At 49.3% G+C, this 16,691-nt stretch overlaps 1 protein-coding gene across 11 annotated transcripts in view; it reads left to right on the top strand.

Moving 5' to 3' along the window:
- Positions 1-16,691, top strand: part of LOC107270247 — an 85,436-nt gene that overhangs the window by 8,685 nt on the left and 60,060 nt on the right. For 8 of the 11 annotated variants that reach the window (XR_003060482.1, XM_025087661.1, XM_025087660.1 and 5 more), the window contains one exon: positions 13,607-13,777. The exons of 1 other annotated variant lie outside the window; for it this stretch is intronic. Coding sequence is in view for 6 of the 10 variants with exons in the window: in XM_025087663.1 (XP_024943431.1) it covers positions 13,607-13,777 (171 nt within the window). In the remaining 4 variants the exon portion in view is untranslated. Of the gene's footprint in view, positions 1-1,208; positions 1,376-11,535; positions 11,802-13,606; positions 13,778-16,691 lie in introns of those variants that run through there. 2 more of the 11 variants (XM_025087662.1, XM_015745089.2) reach the window with 2 other exon arrangements.

The following is a 16,691-nucleotide window of genomic DNA, read 5'->3' as shown; positions in this document are numbered from 1 at the left end:
CCCCCTCCAGCCTTCCAATAAAAGTACCCTCAATCTTCCTTGTATGTATATTTATTTATCACTCTCTGGCTTATTTTCATCCTGCGCCCTCGACGGGGTCCTTGATAATAAAATACGTCAGGGTCACGAGTACATGGTGGGAGGCCTCAAGGTGGGAGGAGCGCAAGGAAAGGAGCCTAATGTATTTTCGGTTTAAGAATTTGAAAACGTCTCCCTCTCCCTCCCACCTTCTCGACCAACCTGAAACTTCCCGCAGAACAAACGAGGAAGCTGAATGCATTTTTCAGTGGACTCCGTACTTGACTGGGGCGCGAAGGAGGGTGCACCAACGGGGAGCCTCCTTGCTGGCTGACAATGAGCCTCTATCTACTAGACACGGCGTCATCCAGGTACAACTGTGGAATAAGAATCAGGTCCCACTCGCGTACGTGCAGCTCGAGCCGAGAAGGGCCGTACGCGTTGAGGCTGCTTAACGCAGCAGGTCCACTTCGCCTCCACTTCGCCTCCACTTCGCCTCCACTTCGCCTCCACCTCGTTCCTTGGACACTACGGGACATTTACGTGGCGCGCACTTTCGCTTCTCGCTTCTCGCTTCTCGCCCAGTGGCCGAGCTCTCCTCTGGCACCTTGACACACGTGCTACCTGGCGGTGCGGCGACGATGGGGATCGCCACAAGGAACGACGTCCGAGGGACGGGCGTCGCGTTGCTGATTTTCGAGAGTTTGTCAATTTTCAAGGGAGAAGCGGCAGCGACACATGCGCGGTGCTACGTGCTGCCGTTGGATCTCTTTCGGGACACCCTGTAGAATCTAGAACGTGTAGATATTGTAGCGCGCTGTATAGTCCTTCCGTCGTCCCGTCGTCCCGGCGTCCCGTCGCCGTCGGTGTCGCGTGGAGACTCGCTTTAGTCGCGGCTAGGCTGCCGGTGCGCGGTGGACGCTGCGTTCTCAAATCCAGATTCTCTTTGGCTTGATTCGTATAACGATTATTAAGAGGTCTCGGAGAAGTATGAAAAATTTCGTGGCGCCGATCGAACGCCGGAGTTTGCGTTTCTAGCAGCGGCCTGCAGCGCTCGCGGGGTAATTCGAGCAATTCGAGCCGTGTGCAAAATTTTGCCTTCAATTCTGTCAGCACGGCCGACCGGTCGCCGCCGCGATTGCTGGCGCACGCGGTGAAAGTGAAACATTTTTTTATTTTTTTTTTATTAGATTTTACGCAAAGAAACGAGAGAGAGAGTCTGTGAGCGATGTGACGTGTCGTTAATCAACGGATTCATCATCGAAGATACAATCCATTGAGGACTGTGGCAATATCTTATTATAGGTGAAACGATCGGTAGATCGTTAATCTGTTGAAGTCTGGATACCAGAACGAGGTGAGGAAATTATTTAATATTGTTTGGTGAAGAATATTTGTCACATCTTTGTTTTACACGCAAAATTGATGAAATTTATGAAGATTACGAATCAGCACTTGACTTCGTTTAGTTAAAAATTCGATACTCGACTCGTAAAAAAGCTACTCTATCACGTTTATACGAAGCTACTCGAGGACCAATTAAATTTCCATGAGAAAATCTTAAGAAGTCGTCCCCCTCCCCTCTGCCGCCGCCCCCCCCCCTCTCGAATCGACGTCGAGGATCCTGCTTGAAAAGGCAGGAACAGGCAGGAACAGGCTCCTTTCCCGTGCCGCGTTGTTTCTCCCTTTTCCCAAAGGGGAGAAGGCATCCATTAATTTACTTGCTTGTAACTCTCTTCTGCGAGGGGAGAGAGAGAGAGAGAGAGAGAGAGAGAGAAAGTATATTTGACTAATTAATCGTACGTCAACGATAACGGACCTCAAGTGGCTCCTTGATAAATGTCCCGCGATTCCTCCACGCGCGGAAACGATTTCGCAATAATCGCGAGATGATTGATACATCCCAATTTGGTCTAGCGGATAATTTGATAATGGCCGCCGCGCATGCGCACATGCGCTTGGTCGATCCATGGATCCTTCGGGCGGTCGCGAGGGTTTCGGTGCTTTGCGAAATTCCATCCGGTCTAATATCGCAAATCCAACATTCCACACGGATGTTCGACTCGTCCTGCAGTTAGCTAAAGCGTAGTATATTTACACACGCGTGTACAATCTGTTGACTATAGTCCATTCGGTAGCGTAGACTGTATTGCGGCAAATTCGCAGAATGCGATTCCGTAAACCTCGAAATTGAAAGTGCGACTTTATAACCTATAAAGGAAAATGATAGTCGATCGTATGAAAGTAAACGAGTTACCGGTTTTCGTTGAGGATAAAAACTCTTGGCATCCGGAGTTGTTGAAAAAATCTCCATGCGCTCTGTGCAATTCCTACAGTGACTCATCACACTAGGGAAATCTTCATTATTTCACGTGTCGCGCAAATCTAAAATGGCAGAACGTATAGCTAATGAATGTATTAATAATACATGTAGCGTAGCGTGGTCCATTGTATGATATGTACGTACAAGCAGTATCTAAAATAGTATAGTAGTATAGTATACATATATGGCAGCATCGGTCCTACAAGGCTGCTGCGCCGCTGTGAATGATCTTTACGAGTCGAGATAAGGGACTATCCCGAAATAGTATCTACGGACCAGGAGATATATGTATACACGTTGATACGCATAAGCTCACCTGAATACTGAGAGGACTATTTTTTATTCATTCCATGTGAATGGTCGCCGCTCGATGTTTGCACATATGTGCATGCATGACTGTGTCCACGTGCGTGTAGCGTACAGGCCATTTCAGGGTTGATGGAAATGAATTGACGGATGTTTTTCGCGATGGTGAAAAGGGGGGAGGGGGGCTAGAGGCCACGAGTACGAGAAGGAGGGGAAGACGTGGAAGGAAAAAAAATGGAGCACATGTCAAAAGGTTACTTGAGCCAAGGGAAGGTGGGAGGGAGGGCTGTGCTTTAAAATTTACTTTCACGATAGAAAAACAAGAGGCGGGTATTAAGAAAAAAAAAAGAAAAAAAAAAGAGAAAAAAAGTGCTCGCATCTCTCGAGATGAATGTATACGGATTTCCATAGTGAAAGAACTCAACCTCGATGGCTATTTTCGAAACACTTGGAGGACCGCTATAGGCCACGGGAGTGACCTTTTTTTCCTTCCTTTTTACCTTTTTATCTTTTGACTCTGCATTGCCAGTCTCGGTTACCGCGAGTAGAGAGACGTGAAACGTTGAGACGTTGAGACGTACGTGCATTTGGTGCTGGCTAAAAAAAAAGTCTTCGAAAAGACTGTATTTCAGTGCGCCTTCCGGTACTGGGATTTTCTCTTTAACTTAGCTGTGTGAAGTTAGCCCCCCAAGTATGGATTTTCGTTTGCTAAGATTTGCACACTCACGGATTTTGAGACAGAACAAATTTAAACTGGGGGGGGGAGGGGGGCTAGATTCAGGCTAGCCCCCCAAGTTGCAAAATTGAAAATTGGCTTCAGAAATCGAGTCGAATCCACTTGCGATAACGCAATTTCACGCAGCACTGGGATCAGTAGTTTCCGTCGGATTTTCTCTGAGTAAATTCAGATTGATGAAAAGAAAGAAAAAAAGGTAGCTTCCTTTTATACCTTATATATCCTTTACCTCTCCGTCCCGTTATTTATATCTTCCCTTCGTGACTTCTCCGGAGGGAGGGGGGGGGCGGGGGCTTTCGGTTTCTTTGTTTCTGCAAAAAAGCGAATGATTCCTACTATCGAAAATTTCTATAGGCTTTGCCGTGTCTTCAATTGATTCGGAGAAATATACATGCTTCAGGTACGATGAAGACGTACATATAGTTTGTCGAGTCTCGTTTGCTGAGCTGTTTTTTAGGTGCTTTAGGTGCTTTAGGTGCTTTAGAGGCGAGGAACACAGCCACGTACTTAGAGATGGGAAAGTTTCTCTTGTACGCGGAAAGCCAGAAGCCAGAAGCCAGACGGCATCGCGGCCAAACGGAAAGCCAAAGAGCCCTTTGCTCCTGGTATTATCAACCCCTACAAGACTGCTGGGGGGCGTTGGCAGTGCTGCCCGCACGGCGGCGGAGCAGCGCCTGAAGCCCGAGGAAGCCTCGCTAGTTCTCACAGCTTTGAGGGAATCAGCCACAGGGGCTATAAGGGGCCGCACCGGGGAGGGACGTCGAGACCATTGGCAAAGCGCGAGAGGATCAAGGCTTTCTTAAGTTGTTCGCTTCGCCTTCGTCAGTTTATTTTTCAAATCCAGGATAAGCCACTGGCGTGCCCCGTCAGTGATGAAACTTCTTAACCAGAAACAACCCATTCGTGTCTAATCGCTAGTTCATACGATGATACGTCAGCAGCTACCCCTCAAAAAATGCTCCCAAAGTGCCTCGTAAGCATCACTCATTTCGCAGATTTGCGGTCCTGGCTGCTCTAGTTTTTGGGCTTGACCAACCCATTAGTCTCGGCGCGTATAGCCGACCGAGTTACATAGTAATTCCAGTTACATAGTAATTTAACGTGACGTCATGACATTCCTGCGATCCTTTCCATTCAGGATAGAATTCTATGTGTATCGGTCTTGCTAGTTTGCCAAATTTCTTGCTCGTTCGTCACGGGGGGATAGTTGTCATATATCGCTTTTCCCAATAACTCGCACCAGGAGCAATGGGAGGTTATCGATATTAAGCGAGGACTGTTTATTCCGATGACCGACCCCTTAGGTCTTTGGACTTCTCCAGTCAAAATGGCTCTTCCGGCCATCGACTTGACAAGTTGTTACCACTGCTGGCCACGAGCGCGTTACTCTCGACTTTACGAGCTATTCCCAGGGTCCCAGGATCCCAGGATGCTGGGCAGGATCTGATCGCTCTTCGTTTATTGGGACAGGAATTCTGCGAGGTCTCGTCTCGGTTGGTCATGGTCAGAGGACGTCTGGACGTGGACCACGTATAGGACCACTGTGCGGTGCGCGCTGCGGCCATCTCTTGGTGTCTCTTGGTATCGGTACAGAATAAATGCCAAACTTTTTCACTTGGCAGGAATTCTCGAGGGTGGACATAGTTTCCTGTTTGCCAGAGATTAATATATATATCTCCTTGCGTAATTCAGCTCCAGCGTCCCTGAAAGTTTTACTTGGAATCTCCTCAATCGAATCGCCACTGCATCCTCCTGGCAGTCTTGTATATCCCAGGTACTTTCCCGTAAGGATGCTGAGGGCTGTTTCCAGATTTCAACGAATTGGCCAACAAATTGGCTCTGATCGAGCAGCGAATTCACGAGGGTGCTTACGAGACAGATACAATTAAGTATGCAAATTAAGAAAAATACGCTCGGCTGAACATCCGAAAGCTTCTACCTTGTTACAGCAATGGCGGCAGAGGATGCCAGATCTCTCTCCTGAGATGGCTGCTTTACCTAAATTGCGTTAATTTGCTCAAACTATGAAAATGCTCGATTATAATTTTGACGAGCAACAATTAATAATTAATATTACTCGCACCCACGATCCTCGATGTACCACCCACTTATGAGTACAGATACCAGGGATATTACTATCCCGTTTTTTTGTTGCGTCTACCAAAACGCAATTTCTACTTTTCAATTAATTCTGACAGGAAATTATAAAATTTCCTGCATTAAACACACACACGGGCAACGTAATTGCACGCACGCCGCGGTATATCGATACACTCGCTGCTACCCATCCCCAGCTGATCTCATCTCGCACTGCCCCCCCGCCCCTCTCTCTCTCTCTCTCTCTCTCTCTCTCTCTCTCTCTCTCTCTGGCCCCCGTAGCAAAACGGCACGGTCCAGCGAAAGTCCCAGCATTCGTTCTCGCGTCAGGCAAAGCCAGTTGCGCAACAGAAAGAGCCAAACCGGAAGTTCCGCGGTCAAGGCGGCACGTTGCCTCCTAGGCGCACGCACCCCTCCCCCCTCCCCCCCTCGGAGTCCGAGGCAAAGGAGCAGCTCCAGATCAGCCAGGAAATGAAATGGCTCCTTATGGAAATGCGCAGCCCGGAAGGAGAACGAGCGTCAGGATCTCAGGAATTTCCCAAAACCCCGAAAGGGATGAAAGCTGGAGGGCCGCATTAGGGATGCATTAGGGGCGCATTAGGGGCGCATTAGGGGCATGCCCCCGTCGAAAGTTCAATCGGCCGAGATGTTCCTCCTGCTGCTGTCGATGCTGGCTTCGGTGCTGACTGTCATTTCCGCTGTGCCGAAATTAATATGATGCAAAATTGAAGAGATTAGTAGGCACAGTGATATCCTCTGCTGGGGGATGGTTTTATTATACACGTATAAAAAAAAATAAAAAAGAGGAAAAAACGGGCTATTGCAATCGCACCCATGTCGAATGGATCTGGCGGTTCGCCAACAATTTTCAGGCGATGTTTGAGAAAACCCTTTGCCCAATGATAACCACCCTTCCTGTACTCTCTGGCATCGTATCTGCTCGCCCTTATTTCTACCATACTTTTCGTATTTTATAGTATCTCTAGTGCAGCGATGCACCGACGTTTCATCGGATCCAGATAGCAGGCCGGTTCAGTGGAGAATTAATACGTAGCTTAAACAGACTGTAGGGCAGACTTTGAGGAAAATGTCCCTGGAGAACGTCGGACTAATCGTTTCGTCTAATTCCATGCTAATCAAGGGATACGCCACTGGTGAAATCTGCAAGTCTGAATCGTACCGACTCACCCTCCCTGTTAGGATAGCCCGTATAGAGCCCCCTGATAGCCCCCTGATAGCCCAGATAGACGGGATAGTTGGGATAACCGGGATAACTCCTTTGGGTTTCACCGGAGCGATTGCGAAAGGATTCCTATTAACGAGATAATAGCCACTTTTCCTACTTTTATTAGAGTTTACCTACATTTCCTTTTGTCAAAAGGAAAATGACATTCCTTAATTCCTATCCCGTTCTTATCTTCGAACTATTTCATTTAATTAGGCGTAGGAAGATGGGCTGTGAAATTTAAAAATTTTTCATAAATTTCTCGTCCTTATCAGCGATTAAATTTTTTTTCTTTCCCGCCATTTAACCTCAACTCCGTTCTAGAGAGTAACGACGTGCGATCTTGTTCTCCGGGTTTCCGGCTCCGAAGATTTAAGTCGTCGAGCGATTCTCCTACATTTTTTGCTGCCGAAACACAAACACGGAGATAAACAGCAGAACAGCGTAAACGGCAAAATCGTAAAGTGCATCGTTATCGCGCAACGAAAACAATACGGAGGAGACGAAGAGCGAGACGATGGACCTCCGGGAGATTCGCATCTCCATCGCGCACCGTCGCAGATTCCGCGCCTAATCGCATTTCTTCCCAGTGTGAAACGTGCCGCAGGAATCGATAATATTTTACGCCTCACGAAATGAAAGATAAGCGAGAAGTTCCTGGATCGTCGCTCTGTGCACCGAGTACGCAGCATCCCACTGCGCTACGTGCAAATGCATCGGCACGCATCTCTTATGTAATGCATTTTAAAAATTGGAATTTTTCATTCCTTTTTCTCGACTCGCCGCAGCCCCACGCACATGCTCCTCCTTGCGTCATCCCCTAGTCGATTGCTCGCTAAAGTGCAAGAGGGAACAGAATGCAGCCGGGATGCATCCTCGGAGCACATTCTCGAATAGCGAGGGCGGTTCAATGGGAGAAAGTTTATGCCGCCGATAAATTCTCTGAACGTGCCGGTATCTGGGGGTTTTGCTCCTCCTGGCAGAGCTTTCCCGGCACGAGGTCGCCACCCTCGGCCAGAGCTGATCTTCCATCCTCGTCGCTACCGCAGATTCCCATGTTAAATCACAGACTCTTCCGTTCGCCTTCTCTTTCTTCTGCTCTGGGTTTTCCCACAATGCGATGCACCTCAGTGCTTTCGATGCTCTGTCAAACTCCGTGTATTTCCCTGTTACGTTTCTCTTTATCCTTGGCGCGCGTTAACGTAGGTTCAGGTGAATTCTCATAGGCAGCAAGGGTCCTTTATTTGTTTGTTGCACCAGAACGAGAGCACCACCCTTAGCCTATCTCCACCTTGGTATCTTTGCCAGATGTAAACTATGGGCTGGAATGGAGCGGGATTATTTGCTCGAAGATAGGAGCTACGCGATGCCAGGACCGTAATTGCTCCCGCTGGGGCCTGGCCCTGTTACCATCAAAATATTCAGCTCTACCCGCAGGATGCTGCTGTTGCTCTGTACCTCCCGTGCAATCCTGCTGGTTCCCTTTCTAAGAATATTATTCGAGGCTCTAAGCTGCCTCCTCGTCACGCGAGAATTGCCTTCCTACCTCTTGCCCCGTGAACCGACTGAACGACCCTTGAGAATACTCCGTCGTTTGCATCCGGATCATTTCTACCGATTCAGTCGTCTCTAATTCAGGACCCCTCTTTCGATTCGGTTTGCAAAAGCGCAGATTATAATTCAGTTAGTTCGTGGACGCGGGTAGAAGAGAATAATTGATGGGAAAAAAACTTGCCTCAGTTAAGTATGCAGGCTTGGCGATTACGAACAGGGGATATTTATTCTTGAATGATTTCATGTGATGATCGAACATGCGGTAGAGGCTGAATTCAAGAAATGAGAGAAAAATGGAGAAGCGCGAGTGACGTACGCGGCGGGACGGGGGATGGGGGGACGGGGGAGTGGAAAAACTCATGTGCGGAAGAGCGCTCCGCGGGTGAGGAGGAAGCCCGATTCGCGGTTCTCGGGACGCCTGCACCCCAGGAGAAGCTGAAAATCGTCTCGTGCAGCCCGCAGCAGTCGTGTCGCCAATAAATGTGAAAGAGCCGAGTAAGCCAGGAGTAGTACACGGCAATGCAGTACATAGGTACATCCGGTAAATAGACTGAATTGATCGTTCAGTCGGGCGTAGAAGATATTTTATTAATTCACCGATACACAACTTACACGGGCAGTGGGGTTTTTTGAATTAAATTATAAAAAATTTTGAAAAAGAATACAATAATTTTGTCAGACGTTAATTCACTCTTGGCGTCTTCCGTCGCACCGTTTGTCCCGTTGGATTTGTAAATATTTGTGGAGCACGTTTTTTGTCTTTAGCTGCCTAAGGAAACGCTTGACACCGTTTTTGGTCGCGCGCAGAACCTGCATGCGAGCTGCATTGGAATTCCTGGTGAAAACTCGTGAAATGCAAAAAGTGTCATCGAGGCCAAGTTGCATCCGGAAAATAAAAGCTGAAAACTAGCGAATGTGAAAACGAGTGGCGCTCGCTGCTCGAAAACTTTGTCCGCCCTTTGGCGATTCCTCCGTCTCCCTCGGGCGTCCTGATCTCATTCCACGAGAGGAGACGTCGAGTTCTCAAATCTCCGGAGAAAAATCGCTGTCGCTTCGCAGCGACTTTGCAAGGACCCCAGCTGCTGCTGGAAACTGTGCGGAGCGACGCGTCTCACTCTGAGATCCCAAAGTCTTTCGTCTCGACTCTTGGATCGAGGAACACTCTAATGGCGCGCAACCAGGTGCCGGGATTCCACCGGGATTCCATCTTCTTCTTCTTGAATCGTCGCGATGAGAAAGTCCACCTACGCAACGGTCCAATAACGTTCTACACCGTCGCGAGGATCTCGTTATTGATTCTCGTTATTCTGATTGTCCGATTAAAGTGCCGAAGAAAAGAAGAGGCGCTAATGGTGCGTAAAGCTCGTATCTCAGGATCAGCTGGCGGGGGTCCCTTTGTACTCCGAAGAATGGAGCATCCACCCCTCGTCCACCCTCTGCGGATGTGGATTCGGCTTTAGAGTGTCAACCAAGAACCAGTTAATTTCACGTTGCCAGTTGGAGTATACGAGAAGGAGGTAAACGATCTAATTAATATTCATCGCAGCATCCCCCTTTAGCCCGTGACGCCTCTGTGTTCCCATCTGAATCATCTACTTGGAAGAGCCGCGCCGTTCATTTGCTGAATCTGTAACTTGCAGGCCTGGAGCAGCTTTCGTCTCTCCTTGCCGAACAGCCGAGTCAGAGAAATGCGGCGTCTCCTCGACGACTTCGACCTCGAAGGCTTCGGGTTTAAAAGATTTAATATTAGCAGCACGAAATTTGAATCTGCGATCAGAAATGGCCGCTCGCGTCTGGATTTGTGGCAGGGCCATGGTCCTTCTTTCTCTCGTACAGTTAAATCCTATAGGAGGATCTTTTAGGTGCTCCTTCTCGTCCCTCGTGGCCGTCCCCCTAGTTCCCTAGTTCACCCCCTGGTGCACTTGCTCAGCCTATCTCAGCTACAGGGAGTTTCAAGGCTCAGCCGACGTGAGACGTAGCAGGTAACAAGAATGATGCTTCCCACGTTGCTGCCTCTCTCTCTCTCTCTCTCTCTCTCTCTCTCTGCTCCTCTGGCGCCTCGGGTTCCACTCTGAGAGCTGCCTGGCTGCCTCTGCTCCTTTTTTCCTTCTTTCTTTCTTTCTTTCTCCTGGACACTTTACGACGGTTAGGTTTGCGAGTTTGGAGAACCTTTCCAGGGACTAATTTCCCGATCCTCTTCGTCTTCTCTCGTGCTGCTTCTCGTGCCCCCTTTGTCCCTGGATACTTGAAGCGCCTCGTAACACGTGCACTCCACGAACGTAGTGACGTAGCGACACACGAGTAGGAACACGTGTGTGGCCTCCCGCGTCTTCGCACGGCTCGCTCGATTCTCATGCAAATTTCAATGCCAAAATCTTGCACATTGTGGCGCGTCTGGCATGCACGTGAGGATGCGCCACTCGAAAGGCCAAAAGCGTCGCCACGTTGCGTGTTGGTTCGGCACACGTGGCAAAGGCGCGCGCGGCTAGATTCCCAGGCTGATAGATTCCCTGCACGCTGGACGAGTCCGCCTTCTGTAGGATCCCTAGCACTTGGAGTTGCTGCAATTGGCTGGAAAGGGTTCCTATCTTATTTCTACACGATTATTCATTTACATTGCAGTTTCCACGGGTGACGAAACTTTGACTGGTTCAGTCCGCGCGAGCCAATATCCACGTGTCAAGTGATGTAAGCAAACGGTAATTCGCTCTACCCATATTACATGCGCTCCGGGAAATAGACGCACGCGACTCGACGTACAATTGAAAACGAGCGTCGAGTCGATTTTCCTGCAAACGCGACTCCGACTATGGCAGGAAGGCTGGAGAAATTTTATCTTCCATAAAGTTCTCACAATTCGTAGAGACTGCGGATCCGGACCCTTGTTAGTCCCGTACCTGTCTCAGGTGTATATTCGGAAACAATGCACCCTTGCACCCATGCACCCATGCACTCTGGGCAGGTGCAAAACGGTATCCTTTGGAGAGATGGCACTGCGCGCCTACCCACGGGGCAAGGACAGTGGTCGCCATTTCTCTTTTCTCTGTCGCCTTCACCATAATTCGGAATGCAGCCATTCGCATTCGTCTGGTCGTCAGACGGATTTTCCAGCTGGAGCGTCTTTGCCATATTTCTACGCGCGCCAATGCATTTCGACGCAATTCCAGTGCACCTACCCGTTGTCATTGGCTACCAGTGGGAAAGAGAGACCGCTTGACCGATATCGGTGGTGGGAGCATGGAAGGATGGTGGGGGTAAACTGGACACGAAGCGTGGCGCGTTGTCAGTTGTTCCGGAAACGCGCAGCAGGGCGGATGTCTGCTGCCGGCAAGGATGACGGAGATTTTCCATCCCTCGTCGCGTGTTTGATTAGAATTATTAGTATTTGACAAGTCGGATCGGCCGATGATCTCTTTCTTTCGATTTAACGCAAGTGCTAAAGATTATTGTTCGTCGCGGTGAAGTGATGACACACGTGCACACCTGTGCCTTGGATTATCCTGGATTACCATGGTCAGCTTCAAGAGCAACAACACTGCTAGGTAATGCTGCACAAGATATAGCCTACAGCTATGGCTGAGCTCGCGACGATCCGTGTTGCCGGATCAAGTAAATTCTCTTGATTTCAACGAGGCGCGCAGAAGCAAAGTTTCGATGCACCAAAGTGCATCAGAGTGCACTCGCAGCACAGAGCAGATAACTCTATCTTATCCATCGCGACACTAACGATTTCCAAGGGAACATCTGCCCCCGTGCCAATGCCCTCGGGATGGCTCAGCTGCTGCTCGCGGTATAGCTATACCTGCCTCCATAGGCGCATCCGCGCCGTGCGCTTCCCTCCTCGACGTGTATAATAATATTGCGCGAGAGCGTCGCTTAATGCGCACGATGCACTCGGTGCACTCGGTGCACTTGGTGCACTCGGTGCAGAAGCGTGCAGCGAAACCTGCCGCACAACTACATGCGAGCTTTGCTCTTACTTTTCTCGTAATCCCTCTCTTCTCTTTTTCCCAAACTTTTTGTTCTTTCATTTGGCGCTCCCGACGCGCGCATCCTCCTCTGCCCTGCTACTCAGCGCCAGCGCTGCGCCACGGAACCTTACACGAGCGGAAGTTGTTGCACGGATGCCGTAAACATTTTCCTGGAAGATGCACTCGGCTTTCCTGCGAAGCTGCAAGAGATGGAAGCAAAAGCCATCGAGAGAATAATTCTCGAGTCACTCGCGCTGACTCATTCCTTTGTTTCTCTGGCAATCGCGTCGCTCCGTTTGAGCCTCCTGCCGAGGCGCTACCGTTGCATTTGTCTCTTTCTCTATTATCTCCCATCAGAACAGTGGCTCCTTGATACTCGTGGGTTTTCATCGGTCTACCGCAAAAGTTTCTCTTTTTTCTTTTACCCAGACGGAATTTTGACACTTCCTGCCGGGTTGGTGATCATCGCAGCGATAAGAGCTCGAGGAAACGAGCGCCGTGGGTACTTGGGTACTTGGGTCGAGGCGGAATCAAGATTATCGCGTGTTTACACGCCGCGATAGACGCTTTTGGGGATTTTTATTTTCTTTTTTTTTTCTTCTACGGGCTACCCAAACTCGTTCGCACGCATCGCGTGTGCGTGAACACGTCCAACCGGATGATAATTCCAGCAGCTGTGTGTAGGAGAGACCGGATGTCGCCCTCTGAGTAATTGCTCACCAGGTGAAACTCTATTGCTTTTACCCTAAGCCCGACCAACATCCTCGTTGTTGGAAGTCAAAATTTCATTTCTTTTTCTTCCCTCCGCGCGGAAGAGAGAGAGAAGAGAAAGAGAAAGAGCCGAGAGAGGACAAACGTCGCGAGGGAATTCTCAAATGCACTGGGAACTCCGTGCAGGAGCCGCACTCTGTCGCCCACTGGCACTCCTTCCTCTCTTATCTGTCGCATAAACTGGATTACGTGGAGATTAGATAAGACACGGGAGGGATAAAGCTGCAAGCGTAATACCGGCGATTGTAAAACTCTCGAAGCGTCTCTGGAAAACAAGCATCGGGCACGTCGATCGATAAAGAATCTTCAAAGAAATCTCGAATCCCAATGATATTTCCGTCTACCGGGATCCACGATAAGGGAAAGGAAAATTAATAGGAGGAACTCTCGGGGGTATCTTGTCGGTTCTCGGCCACGTCGGGCAGAGCTCCTTGAACAGGGAGCGACCTTACCGAGGGTTGGTAACCCTTCTCCTACGGGGGTTGGTAATGGGGCTGGCAGCCGGTGCTCCGCCAGTACACGTACCGGCTGAACTCTCGGATGAACTCGTACCGGTGGTCGCTAACAGCGAAAGGAATAATATCCTCTTGATCTTCTGCTTTCAGCGAGGACTCCACGTCCCACCGACATCTACCTGGGAGTCTCCGTGCCTCGCTGAACCGTCCCTATAGCCATCAGCATAATCACTCGCATAGACATGAACCAGGTCCATCACGCTGCACCGGAAGCCCAACGGTCTATCAGACGGTGCCACGAGTCTGCGCTCTACACTCTCGGTGAGTCGACCGTAAACGTGTTTATCCGAAAGGCGCAGAAAAGGCGCAGAAAAGGCGGAGAAAAGGCGCACAAAAGGCACGTGTCTCGGATATTCCGTGCACGAGTACCTGGCTGCTGTACCGTCCTCCCGTCACGTAACTCGAAACGAGCGGCCATTTGGGGCTGAAGTGTCCTCCTATGCAAGCGCCAACTCTACTCCCTTTCCTTGCCTGTTTATTTACTTGTCTCTTGGTTCGCCTCCATCTTTCCTTTACGTTCACCCCCGACACTCAAGCTTAGCCCCATTCAAACGGCGGATCAACGGTTGATGCTCACTTACTCAGCCCCGATATTAACTCCCACGGAATCGTGTAGCCGTTAAATCTTTTATCTTTCAACGACCTGCTATTGTTTTTTTTCTTGTTTTGCTTTTGCCTTTCGAGATTAACGATATCGTGAAACATCCCCGTACGGTTGCACTTAACAATTTAATGCAGTCTCGGACTCGTAAGAAGGGTGACGCGCACCTGGGGCTACTTGGGTTCCTTCCACGTGGACGTCCGATCGATGTGTCTTCGAATTCTGTCGTAAAGACATCGTGCGGTAGTTGAAGTAATGAGCTTCATCAAATAGTTAGTGCTCGGCGGATCGATGTTACACGATGTACGTGAATCTTACGACTGTACTTGCGCTATTATTTGTCATTAGCTCGTACGGGGTGGTTCACCGTAAATTGGACGAGATTGCTGGGAATTTGTGAAACCGACTATGTTAAAAGTTGCAAGCTCAGTCCTGGGTTGCTCGTGTTTTTGAAGGAGTGAAGAGAGCCAGAGAGAGCCAGAGAGAGAGAGAGAGAGAGATAGGGATAGATAGAAACGGAGGATATCTCAGTGAGCCACCCAGTCGAGCGACCATTTAAATGATCAGCCGGACGGAAGGATCTCCTGATATCGTAAAATTTATGCGCGCAAAGCGAAATTTCTCCAGGGCGGACTGCCCCTTTCTGTCTCCGACTGTACCGCACACATTCTCCGCGCGCTACGACACTCTGCTCTACATTCCTGCGCACTCACGGCCCTCGGGAATCTTCCTGTCCGGGACTTCTTTTCCTTCCTTCTTTATTTTCCCATAGTCTCGAAAGTTGCTGGAAAATTATTACGCATCGCGACATTGAAGATACTCAAAGGCGACGGTATAATTTCCAGAGCTCGGGTGCTCGCAGGATCAAAGAGGCTGCCGTTATCCATCCCGGACCATTACCAACTTTGGCACGCGTGAACGATAACGTCGTGATTAATGTCCTCGTTATCCATCACGTTTGAAAATTCTCCGACATTCGAACGTTTCACCCTGTTGCCCGTTCGCCCTCCTCCATATACTCTTTTCGCCCTTTTCGCCCCTTTCGCGTTTCTTTCGTTTAACGTCTCATCGCGACTCGCAGCGCGGAAGAAAAATGACCGTGGCGGAATTGCCGTAGCTCGCTTTATCACTCCTTCAACGTTCTATCTCCTGTTTCTCCGCGCAGCCTCTTCCCGTGGGGGATGAAGTTTGCTATCGCGAGAATGGGGGAAGCGACTGCGTTTTCAACCCCTCACAGCTAGACCTTCCCTACGCATATCTGTGTGCTCGTAGTTACTGGAAGATTGATTTGCCTGAAAGCGGATTAGTTTGATTGCCAAGGGGGTGGAAAATGGGTGTTTGGGGTCTATCGAGACGGAGGCTGAAAATCAGGAAACCGCTCGCGTCGGCCAGCAGCACTCCTTATGGAAGACAAAGCCATCCTCGATATTGCCAATTTACGAGCATCGCCGTTAATATTAAAAATATTAAAAACCGCTCGATTTCCTAATTCTCGGGGGTCGCGAAGATTCAAGGAAAATAAGAGAGTGACGATCTGCGAGGACGGTTTTCAGTCTATAAATAAGAGAAGTTCGGCCATACGTCGTGTTCCCGAAGCATTGACCTCGCGCGACGCTCCCCACGATCCATTCTTGCTCTCGTCTTCGTCCCCCTCGGTTCACCCTCGGTTCACCCTCGGTTCACCCTCTGTGATGTGAATTATCATCTCCACCACGTAGATTCGCTAAGGAGTTTATTAATTTTTAAAAAATTGGTCCAATTGCTGCACAGCCGGGATTCTGTATCTTCGAAGCTCCAGGCTCCACACGTGCCACGGAAACGAGCGCATCCGGAGTAGGCATCGCAGTAAGGCCTCGGGGGTCGACGACCTTAATCAATGCATTATCGGTATCTACTCCTCTGTGTCTAGGTACAAAGGATGCATCGCATCCCCATCCACCTTAATAACCAATGCGCCCGCAGTTTGGCCTAATGGCGCCTCCTGTCCCCTACGGGGGGGGCACCCTTTGTTTCCATCCCTGGATGCGTCACACACACGTGCGCCTCCTTCTCCGTGAATGCATGCATGTCCGCAATTGCACCTCTCTTTGCGAATTTTCTTATATCCGCTCGAAATGAGAATAGAAGTATTATTTGGGTCGCGAATCCAAATGTAAAAGGCGACGCTGGAATCGGAATGGCGGCAGCAGGGAATCTCGTGTTGCGCGATAATAAATCGCGCCAGTTGGAAGCTCACCAAATGTAAAAGCTTCTTAGCTATCACCATGCTGACCTGTTTCGAGGCTGACGCCATGCTTGATCCAACTATTGAACTTTTGTCCTGCATAAATCGAATGCACTTTTGCGACCTCTCGGTAGACAAAGATCCAGGGGTGGGAGGATGCGTGGACGATTCTTTTTTTTCTTTGTTTTTTTTTTTTTTTTTAATATTTTTTTAAGGGGTTGGAGAGGGTCGAGACGTTCGTCTGGTATTTTCAACCGTTATTAATTGGAAGTCAAAATTGTAGTTACCGAGTGATACGATGGTTGAATCAAGATTTGGGGGTGTTGGTCTTATATCTCAGTTACCGGGGG

The sequence above is a fragment of the Cephus cinctus genome, unplaced genomic scaffold (genome assembly GCF_000341935.2).
Source record: "Cephus cinctus unplaced genomic scaffold, Ccin1 Ccin1_scaffold0715, whole genome shotgun sequence".
NCBI classification, from domain to species: Eukaryota; Metazoa; Arthropoda; class Insecta; order Hymenoptera; family Cephidae; genus Cephus; species Cephus cinctus.
The sequence above is the reverse complement of the archived record's forward strand: the minus strand, read 5'-3'. Positions and strand labels throughout refer to the sequence as shown.